At 37.1% G+C, this 11456-nt stretch overlaps 2 protein-coding genes and 1 long non-coding RNA gene across 3 annotated transcripts in view; all 3 read right to left on the bottom strand.

The window, feature by feature from the left end:
- LOC143461331 (uncharacterized) overlaps positions 1-11456 on the bottom strand; it is a 41850-nt gene that overhangs the window by 406 nt on the left and 29988 nt on the right. Inside the window, exon 17 of the mRNA XM_076959226.1 lies at positions 80-297. Within this exon, the coding sequence (XP_076815341.1) occupies positions 80-297 (218 nt within the window). The remainder of the gene's footprint in view (positions 1-79; positions 298-11456) is intronic.
- On the bottom strand, positions 638-1724 carry LOC143461341 (uncharacterized). Its single transcript, XR_013118036.1, has 3 exons — positions 1583-1724; positions 915-1196; positions 638-725 (listed from the first exon to the last, which is right to left on the bottom strand). It is a non-coding gene; the product is annotated as an uncharacterized LOC143461341 (long non-coding RNA).
- LOC143461336 (dehydrogenase/reductase SDR family member 13-like) lies at positions 3333-6031 on the bottom strand. Its single transcript, XM_076959233.1, has 7 exons — positions 5867-6031; positions 5668-5804; positions 5503-5608; positions 5244-5403; positions 4952-5112; positions 3909-3993; positions 3333-3736 (listed from the first exon to the last, which is right to left on the bottom strand). Exons 1-7 carry the CDS (start codon positions 6003-6005, stop codon positions 3553-3555), a joined length of 972 nt encoding a protein of 323 aa, XP_076815348.1. The 5' UTR covers positions 6006-6031; the 3' UTR covers positions 3333-3552.

Here is an 11456-nt window from a genome sequence, read left to right as displayed (position 1 = left end):
GACGATTGTCATGTAATTAGTTTTATCCAAGTCGTAGCTCTGTAACGCAACAAAACAAGTTCATTGTTTCACCACTTACAGTCGCTATATTTGCAACAAGTCAGCCGGCAGTTTTCCTCCATGTAAGCTTGGTACGAGCTGGTGCAGTATCTTTGTTTCGCAAATACTTGGCACGTTACGTCATCAACAAGATTGACATATTGCGCGCACTGGTCAGTTGGAAGGCACGTGACCAGGTTGCATGGTCTTCCTTCTTGAGCTTCGCCCTCACATGACCTTTCACCTCCGCAGCAAACTCTGGCGAAGATTTACTTGTCAGTAATTTTCACAAACTGGAAATTTTGCAAGTAAGTGAGTAATTTACAAGTCGTAAGCAAGGCAAGATACTACTTATCAACTTGACATTATTCTATTCAACATTTACAACTTAACTTCAACTCAACAACTTGTTTTATCATCAGAGCACATTCGTAGACTCAGCTCAGACTCAGACTCAGGGGGAATGTAGACTCACTTCGTCCTTGTTTCAACTCCATGGCCGCATGTTTTGCTGGACTCGCCGTAATCACTCCACGCCCCCCACACTGGGGTTCTGTTGCAGGGAAGTACCCTGGTCGCGTTTCCTTCGCACCCCGGTCCCCCACTTTCAACCCCTTCACATCGACGTACTTGTCCGCCACCGCAAGTCCTGCTGCATTCCCCATACCGCGACCATTGTCCAAATGCTAACGATTTATGTCATAAATCGATCATCAAATGTCATATTTTAGGTGACGCACATCACAAGCAATATTAGAATAGAAAATATATTAAAGAAAATGCATTAGCATTCACACAACAGGCTTGGACCGGAAAATTCACTCAAATCGGATCCAGTAGAGTGTAAAGCTTCGATAAACTATAACTTCTTATACCTTGGTTGTTGTCTTCGCAAGCTTTGCAGGTCTTAGGGCAGTATTGCCGAAATTCTTCATCTTTGCACTTCGCCGATGTTGGAAAACACTTGAAGCAATCGAAACACCCAACTTCTGAAGAAAATGAGTCAGAAGATTGTAAAATGATTGATGCTGCGAATTAAACGAAACCTGCCATTGTGCGAGTATGAATGGACGTTAGCTGAGGACTGCGCCTTATCTGTGCATCGCGGGATGGCTTAGGGAGGAAGATTAATGATGATGATCAACAGAAGCCCGAACCTGAGTTGAACAATAACATACCATTGGCAATTTGACACATTGCAGTAAGAATCATCACACAGGTGTGTGCTTTGTAAATAATAAATAATATGGGCTTGGTTTTGTGCCAAGAGATTTAGAAGCAGTTTATTAAAATAATGTTTCTAAACGGGTTTAAAAAAATTCTGTAATTTAGTCTAATTGTAATTTCATAAAAATGTTTTGTAAATTACTGTCAAGTGCAGTGTTTAATTATTAATTTCCTAAACCTTGCTTGTTTCAATATCCACATCAGTTCTTGAATTCGTTCCTTTTACACTTACATCATAATTACATTTACATTACTATGAAATCAAATAAAGATTTAAACTATCACAACATGAATACTAACTTATGAACAAGCGTACCTTGATGATGCTTTCAGATTCATGATGAAATCGCCACTTAGCAGCCTGTACCGTTGAAAGTAAATAGTTTGTAATAACATATCTTAGCACTTACACGATAACAATATACTGTATAGGTCGCGTAAAGCTCAATGCTAGTTGTTTTATTGATAATTAAATGAATCCGTTGCTCAACTTTTACAAAATAATTTCACAGTCAGCAGCTAAGATTTGTCTAGAACTAATTCCAGGCTAAAGCAAAAACTATAGCGACAACGGGCGTAGTCTGCATCAAGTATATTAGATACGCTTGGAATTAAACTCTTTAATCCAAAATATAAAAATCGAACTCAATTAAACATGAGAACGGCGAATTAATAATCCACAACAATGTCGTTTACAGTTGCTTCCATTCCCCAATGCACTTAAATATAAAACTTCTTATAAATGTCACTACCGTAGCCTACTTGGTGACACTTTCGCTGAATTTCAAAGTGTGCAACGATTTCATTTATACGGTTGAAAGAACGCTTAAGCGAGCCGTTCAACACCTTTGATGGATGCGGCTATTAAGTACACAGGAAATTGTTGAACAAATAATCCCGACGATTCCAAATTTCAATTGCTCAGTTTCCTGGAATGTAAAAACGACCAATAAAAATCCAGTAAACATGTTCTTCACCTTATCCGAAGTGACGTCACTGATCGAAAATGATATTTTAAACCAGTGTCAATCATTAGGATTGATGGGCAGCTGTCAAACTTCAAAATCTCTTCTTTAACACAATCAGGAATTACAACACAAGGTTTAGTTCTAAACTTTGGGCAACGTACAAAGGTCAGACAGCTTGTTGTTAGAGATAGTGGTTTATTGGTTTAGCAATTTATTGTGGTTTGGTAGTGGTATGTATGTAGTCTGCGGAGTATGGGCTAAGTAACATTTCTAACACATGTTTTTTACAAGTCTTCGAGCTTCACTAAACAAATTTATAAACATATATTACAACATCCCTAATTCCACAATCTTATAAAAATAAAATAACAGGCAACCACAAGTTATCGCAAAAACCATCCAGGGAATCCCCTCATCGTCATAACACAGTGCTGCAGTTGTCCCCACAACCCCAGTTTTTATCTCACATCCTAGTTGTAGTAAATGTGTCAGACGTTAGGACAACCTCGCACTTCTTAATCAATCAGTCGCTTGCTCCTCGCATCACTACACAAGTTTTTATTCTACATTTTACACGAACTAAGAGACACTGAAGGCCACTGAGCATTAATGTGTTCGCAGATTAACTTAACTTACAATATGAGGAAAGAATTTTTAATGGATTCAGTTTGGTGCTGTATTATATTGTGTGTAAGTTAAACCTAATAGACATATTTCTAATTGTCATCACAAACGAACTCGGCTTCCAAATGTAAATGGCTTAAATGTGAAGTTCATGCAGTGAATCAAACATTGACAGAAACACTGAAATTTGAAAACATGAATTCTTTCGTTTATAGTTTAGTTATTTTCTTAAAAGTAAAATTCTATTGTTCATAGGAATAATTGTCGGTAATGCGATAATTTCGGATTGGTAAAATCTGGAATTTGTTATAATTAAGTTATTTGAGACAAGATCAAAGTTTTTTTCAATTTCAGTAAATTCAAAAAGTTTCAAAGTTTTGAAACGTCACCAAAGCGAAAGTTCAAAAATGTTGACAAACTGATAATGTCTGCGTAATTCGAAACTTAAACCTTCTTGTTTAGTGCAAAATAAACTTCAAAAATTATGGAACTTTATTTTTGTTCTAGAATATAATAAAATGCGTCTCATGTCAATACATCCTGTATTACTTCCACCATTTCTGATCCATTGTTCTAGCATACATTCAGCATTATAGAATATGACCACATGCAACAGTTCTGGAATATGAGAATATGCAAGCATCCATCGCTTTCATTAAAAGTTGCTTTCGTCGATGCTGATTCATTCGATATTTTATGTCGACGACAAGCCTGTGACTTCCAAGCTTTTTCTCATCAGTGGCTCCCAGGCGCTTTCTTTCGTGGCGTGTGGCAACCATTCTTCGTGCGTCCAGGTATTAAAGAATCCTCCCTTGTGTTTCACCAAGGAGTCATCGAGAACAAGCTTAAGGTAGGGTTGGTAGCCGTGGTAAGCGTCCCTGGGAGAAAAGAATTTTGTAAAATTCAACCAAAATGAAACTTTGCCTTAAAACAATGCCCACAAGCGCACTTTCAATTAAGGTTCGTTTCGAAAAGATCAAAATGTTTTAATGAATTAATCAAACGGATATGGGGCAAAATTATTTTGCAGCTACTAAAAAATAAACTTACTGCCCCATAAGAAATATTAAGACATGAGATAACATTCGCGCTCTGAAAGAATAGTACGTAGAAAGTCCCTCCGACATGATATATCCTGCAAAGATTAACAAGTAGTTTAGTGAATTGAAAATATTTGGCTTAGTACAGGAATATTTATTCTCAGGTTGGGGAAAGTCTTTGCACGACTTAAACTAGGTGCTGATTCGCCGCATCCATCAAGCCCTGCTCACCAAGGCTGCGTGCATTTGAAATCGAATTGAGTCGATTTTCACGGAGTTTCAGCAAAATACCAGATTTTAATGAGTAATTATTATTCATTTTTTGTAAACGATTGGTTAAAAACAAGCACTATGAAAATATAGATATTCCTTCGTCATGTAGTCGGCAATAGCGGGGCAGTGCGCATATTAGGCCGACTAGCTCTAGGCTAAAGCCGCCTGTCGGCTCATGAAGGCGGCGTCATATGTAAGCTTTCGCGTAGCGCAGGGGTCGGCAACCTTTCTTCAGGCGCGGGCCAAAACCAAACTGTGCAGGCGTCATATGTAAGCTTTCGCGTAGTGGTTTAAGGTGTGACCGATTGGATTATGAAAGCCAATAATTTAACCATGTTCCGGCAAAGGGTAAAGATCATTTTCGTTGCTTAGTTTGCCAGACCGTCCGCCTCGATATGCTTGAATGAAGTCGTGTTTGTTAGGTTATAAATGTGGGAGAATTTGGGGCGACTACAACCAAAATTTATGACATCCCGTTTCTTGAAGCGTAGCAGCCTGCTTTGATTGCTATAGCGGCTGTGAAAATAAAATTCCGGATATATACAAGCTATGCATGGATACAAGGATCGTGCGTATGTCAGGAAGCGAATGTAGCGACTAATAATAATCAAAGCGGTTGCGCCATACAGGCAGCTTTAATCTCTTAATCATTTTTGGAAGGATGAGTTCACCATATTTGGTCATATTTTGAAGACTTTTTGAACTCGCTAACGCTATAACATCGCTTAAGAAAACACGTTTTTTAATCTATGAACTTATTTGACCTCACACGGCTCCTACCTGGATTAAAAAGTTGAGCTGTGATGTCATAACCCTTCAGCTTACGAGTGAGGTTCTGTAAAAATCGGACGTCAGCAAGGTCAGCTTTGCCGTACATAATGAAAGGGCCCATAAAGCCACTGGAGTCCCTGGTCATGTCAGATTCGTCGAAGTCTACATATCTAATTAAGAATACATGACATCATATTCCAATACCAGCTATTACAAAGCATTCATTGAGAATACGCTCAAGTTGCTTGCTATGTATATGTGTTATATAGATATATATGCATATAAGTTGGCGAGCACTGACTTGTACATATCCGATATGAGGTTGATGATTCGGACCGGCCTCTCAGCACTTTGCTTCTTCATCTTATCCAGGAGCAGGTTGGTGAGGAGGAAACGAGAGAAGTAGTTGACGACAAAAATGCGATTTATTCCATATTTGGTCATGCCCTCCAGTACCATACCTGCATAGCCATATGTAGATGAACATTTTACGAGGTTCCATTGTGTTCGTTTAAAATGAAAGTTTATTGAAAATAAATAGATTATTGAATCATAATCACCTGCATTGTTGAGAAGATAATCGAGATATTTTTCGCTTTCATCAAATTCTTTTGCAAATTTTCTCACAGAATCAAAATCTTCGAGATCAACTTGCATTGCTCGAACCTAAACACAAATTAAAATTTATTCTCAACTTCAACGTGATAATAACAGACATCACATACCTCACGGTTGCCGCTTTCTTTAATAATTTCATCTTTAACTTTGTTTGATTTCTCCAAATTCCTCGATGCGATGACAACACGAGCTCCTCTCTTGGCAAGATCCATCGCCAACAATCTTCCCATCCCGCAGTTTCCACCTGAATATTTCAACATTGAACACGACAGCTAATTGAGTTATCGAGCAGTGTCAAATACTAACCAGTGATAAGAACGGTCTTTCCATTCAACTTCTTGTCACTTTCATAAATCGGTCCTTTCTTCACATAATTCAACCAGTAATACCCAACAACCGCTGCAATGGCAGCACTCACCAGTAAATTGAACCACATTTTTTGCATAAAATATCCTTTCAAAGCAAATTTAAAAACATTGAATCGCATTTAAACTGAGACTGATTTGTTTTAAATGTGTTTTTAGAAATATATTTCAAAATGTTTCAGCCACGATAAGTGACTTCGTACAGTTTAGTATCAATGTTTTGATCAAATTGTGATGTATTTTTATTGTTATCTTAGTGAGGTTTGGATACATTACTTGTTTTACGCTCTTTTTAATGCTGCTTTTATTGACAAATAACATATGTTGTTGAATTTATTCTGCTAATGTTCGGGTAAATGTTGTTAGAAGTCAGAAGAACAGAGATTGGTTATGTGACGTATAAACGGTCAGGGTCTGACACCAAGACTTTAGCGTGACATATTATCCGTTCCTCTTTTGGCAACACCAGAAAGAAAATAAAAAATTAAAAAATCTTATAAATTATTTTACATTAAACAAAGAAAAAATTGCAAAAAATTAAATGAACTTGCATTTATGATAAAATATTCGAAATATTTTTTTACTTTCATCAACTGGTTTTGCAAATTTTCGCACAAAATCAAAATCTTCGAGATTTAATTGAGCTGCTCAGACCAAAACACATTTAAAGATTGTTCTCAAGTTCACTTATCTGAAGGTTCCCATTTTTAATATTTCAACTTTCAACTTGGTTTGATTTCTTACTTTTCGATATTTTTCACTCATTCCCATTCCACTAAAAACTGCACCACATCGACACAAGTCAAGGCGACTAGGGATACTCTGAAAGAAACTGAAAGCATGATTATAAGCGCTTCTACTTATAGAATGAAAATAGATGCACAATATTGGGTGGAAAAGGAAATTGCCCAATCAGCTTAAGGAAGCATAAACACTGCACAAGCCCAAACAGGACGTAGGCCAAGAAAATCTTACGCCTGCTTTTAAGACCATATGCCTTTAACGTACTGAGGAGAAATATTGATCACGATTTAGGAATAATTATTGAAACCATGTATTCTAACTAGAATGAAACGTTTATATATTAACCGATCTAAAATAATTCACCCTACTGCTAATTTACTAGCGCATCTCTGAAGAGAAGTTGATGATCCTAATTTGGTGAGATTTTCCTCGCTTATTTCAGCAACACTTTTCACAGCAACGTCTAAGAGACTGAGTTGTTTTAAGACAGGGGTGTCCAACTATTTTGGCCAAAGGACCACATGAGATTTACGAATGATTGCTCGGGCCACTTAAGTGTTTACTGCTAATTTCTAATTCAAAACCTCACACCAAACTTCTAATCTTAGAAATAAATTGTGATGCAATTAAATTAACTTGAACAGTTGTGCAACCCTGCACTAATGACTACAATAATATAGATCTATCTATTAGTCATGTCGTATGTAACTAATTATATTCTATTTTAGGACTAGCGATTGTGTTTTAATAAAAGCCTTACTTATTTTTGATTTTATATCTGAGTTCCAAGGCCAAGACACAAAGTATAAGGCAAAATGGGACATACGATTGCAAAGCTCTTTAAACCAAGCAAAGAATAAGTATAGGATAATCAGAGAGAAAGAAAGCGCTTCCACGACCACCATTGTCGTTTTTGAAAGAAATGCGCTGGTGTCTGGAACGCTCTGACTACTCTGCTCTGCTACTCAACTTTAAACTGAGCTTCCAAAGTTCTCCTCTGGCAGTTTCGTTGATGGCGTGGGATTGTAGTTCTGTGTGTTTGCATTCCATGAAATATCCTCCACTATGTTTCACCACATCATCGTCCAACACGCAATACAGGGTTATTTGTGCCCCATAAAACACGTTCCTGATGATAGAAAGAAGCTTTACATCTACAGTCGATGCACGGCCTAATAACAACTTAACTTGCATTGCAGCTCACCTCAGAAAAGGTCGAAACATAATTTCCAAGTTACATTTACACATTTGCTCTCATCGGAAAGAAATTGAATAATTTACACTGAAGAAATGATGAAGTTTTCTAAATATGTGATGGAAGAACGTGAACCTATGTTAGATAAAACAAGAAAATGCCCTGTAGGGTAAAGAACCATAAACAAACCTCAGAATCAAACAGGACATAAGAAGTTCCTGTATTTGGAAGTCATTTGCTTTTAGTGCATACACTGAAGAGGAATATTGGTCACGACTTAACCAACCGATGTTTACTGAAAACAAATAATTTGACTCTGCATTGACCTGAGTCACATGATTGGTTTTATGAGCTATATTTATGTTATTTTTTGATGTCTATGTCTATGTTTATGTTATGTTTTATGAGTTATGTCCACTATTATACTGTAATTTAGTCCTACGTGTGTTTGTTAACATTTGTTATTATTGGAGCTGTTCGTTGCTTCATTTTTGTTTATGTGTCTCGAGTTTTATGCTCGCGATCTGACGCATTTTTTCTATCATATCCATGTGCATTTGTTTTGGCTTATTTCTTGTGACGCGTTATTCCGCTACCTTTGATGAGAATTTATCTGGTATTTAACGCCTATTGTTGATTAAAAATTAACGCTTGTTTTTTTGCGACCAACATTGATTTTGTTTTTTCTTTGAGGCTCTGCAAGTTTTTTGTACATTAGATTCGTTCTAGGGTTGAGTTTTTAGTGAAGGACAAAAATTAAGTGCTGTCAATTGAGGTTCTTTTTAGAATGGATTTTGTCATTTCAATAAACTTTTGTGCCCGAGCTTCCTGTGCGTTTTAGTGTAAATCTTGTGAAATTTCTTGTGAATTTGAACAGACTTATACGACAACCAGCACTACTGTGCCAGATCCCATTAGTTACATTACCTTAAAACAACTCAGTCTTTTTAACCGTGGCTGTGAAAAATGTTGCTGAAATATTTGACTGAATTGTAATAAGCGATTCAAATCTCACCAAATTAGGATCATCAACCTCTCTTCAGAGATGCGCCGGTAAATTAACAGTAGGGTGCATTATTTATGATCAGTTTATATATAAAAATTTCATTCTAGTTAGAATGCATTTTTTTAATAATTATTACTAAATCGTGATCAATTTTTATCCTCAATACATTAAAGGCAGATTGTCTTAAAAGCAGGCGTAAGATTTTCTTGGCCTACGTCCTGTTTGGGCTTGTGCGGTGTTTATGCTTCCTTAACCAGATTGGGCAATTTCCTTTTCCACCCAATATTGTGCATCTTTATGCACAAGCTAGGTAAAGAAAATGATCTTTACCACTACGCGAAAGCTTGCATATGACGCCTCCTCCATGAGACGACTGGTGATTTTAGCCTGTATAAAGCCACTTGGCCTAATATTTACACACTCCCGCTATTGTCGACCAAATGACAAAGGTAAATATAGTGTTTGTCTTCAATCAATCAATTACAGAAAAATGAACAATAATTACTCATTAAATCCTGATATTTTACAGAAAATCTGTAAAAATCGATTCAAATCGATTTCAAATGAACGCAGCCTTGGTGCGCAGGGCTTCATCGTTGACCAATCATCGTCGGGTTTAAGTCGTGCAAAAACTTTCCTTTGCAAAGCCAAATAGTTTCAATTCACTAAACTACTTGTCAATCTTTGCAGGATATATCATGTCGGAGGGACTTTCTACGTACTATTCTTTCAGGGCGCGAATGCTATCCCATGTCTTAATATTTCTTATGGGGCAGTAAGTTTATTTTTGAGTAGCTGCAACATAATCTTGCCTTACATCGGTTTGGTTACTTAATTAAATCCGTTTAATCAATCCGAAACTAGCCTAAATTGAAATTGTGCCGTTTGGGCGATATTTTAAAGTGAAGTTTCATTTTGGTTGAATTTTACAAAATTCTTTTCTCCCAGAGACACTTACCACGGCTACCAACCCTACCTTAAACTTGTTCTCGATGACTCCTTGGTGAAACACAAGGGAGGATTCTTTAATACCTGGCACCACGAAGAATGGCTGCCTCACGCCACGGATGAAAGCGCCTGGGAGCCACTGCTGAGAAAAAGCTTGGAAGTCACAGGCTTGTCGTCGACATAAATTATTATCAAATGAATCAGCATCGATGAAAGCAACTTGTAATGAAAGCGATCGATGCTTGCATATTTTCATATTCCAGAACTGTTGTATGTGGTCATATTCTATAATGCTGAATATATGCTAGAACAATGGACCAGTATTGGTGGAAGTAATACAGGATGTATTGACATGAGACGCATTTTATTATCTTCTAGAACAAAAATAAAGTTCCATAATTTTCGGAGTTTATCTTGCACTTTACAAGAATGTTTAAGTTTCGAATTACACAGACATTATCAGTTTGTCAACATATTTGAACTTTCGCTTTGGTGACGTTTCAAAACTTTGAAGCTTTTCGAATTTAATAAAATAGCTTAATTTTAACAAGTTTCTGATTTTACCAATCCCAAATTATCGCGTTAAACTCTAAAAATAACTGAATCTTCGGTGACTCAAAGATTCTCCCTCTCTTTGAAAGAGTGAACGACAACTGACTCTTTTCAAAGTAATAAAATTTCACTAGCACAATAAGTGACGTTCACTCTATATAAAAGGTAAAATAGCAGCCAGCTTCCAAATTTTACGCAGTGGAATTTATTACTGACATGACTTCAGCGAATATTAAATTTGTTTCACTTAAAAATGCACTTAGAAAACTCAGTCTATGGTGAGATTCGCGTACAAGTCAGTGTTCGGCAACAAATACAAAAATAGTTTTTGTGACGTAGAAACCTACAGATCCTGTTACTTCCCATAATTTTAATGCATTAATAAAAAACATTATTAATAATTAGATACGCAGAAGTCACCGAGTCTGGCATGATCAAGAATCCAAAAGGTTTCCTGGACATGTTCGCAGTCACCGCCCAAACTGATCTTGCCAACATTCAGTTCATGCGTAGCCTCAGTCGCCAGGACAACGGCATCACGACTTATAATTTCAATCCAGGTAGGTATTGTGTGAGGTCAAATAAGTTCATAAATTCAAAGACCTGTTTCCCACTCTGTGATGACCTTGACTTGTTGAGCTTACAAAATAACCGACGATCAAGTGCAGCGAATCCAGTCCAGGCCAATTATGATCATAGGAAAATATTTGTAGACTTCACAGCTGCCTGCGACACAATATGCCGTCGCAGGCTCATGATCAATTTGCGTCTACTACGATTGAAAAGCAGTCATTCGAGCAATACAAGTTGATCTCGAAGATTTTGATTCTGTGAGACAATTTGCCAAAGAATTTGATGAAAGCGAAAAAATATCTCCGCTATTTGGTCAACAATGCAGGTGATTATGATTCAATAATCCTTTGGACCTTCACTATGGATGCCAGGTCACGTTTTAAACGCTGCTGGATGACTCCGTGGCGCGATACAGTGGTGGTTTCTTTAATGATTGCAGCCACAAAGAAGTGCTGCTGTACGCCACGATTTAAAGCGCCAGATTATCGCTATTTAGAAAAAACTTGGAAGTCA

Source organism: Clavelina lepadiformis, chromosome 5 (genome assembly GCF_947623445.1).
Source record: "Clavelina lepadiformis chromosome 5, kaClaLepa1.1, whole genome shotgun sequence".
NCBI lineage: Eukaryota > Metazoa > Chordata > Ascidiacea > Aplousobranchia > Clavelinidae > Clavelina > Clavelina lepadiformis.
The sequence above is the reverse complement of the archived record's forward strand: the minus strand, read 5'-3'. Positions and strand labels throughout refer to the sequence as shown.

Coding starts and splice junctions, on each gene's coding strand:
- LOC143461336 (XM_076959233.1), bottom strand. CDS start 6,005: ATGCAAAAAATGTGGTTCAATTTACTGGTGAGTGCTGCCATTGCAGCG. Junction 5,805..5,866: donor AAAGACCGTTCTTATCACTG/GTTAGTATTTGA, acceptor TGAAATATTCAG/GTGGAAACTGCGGGATGGGA. Junction 5,609..5,667: donor AAGAAAGCGGCAACCGTGAG/GTATGTGATGTC, acceptor ATTTGTGTTTAG/GTTCGAGCAATGCAAGTTGA.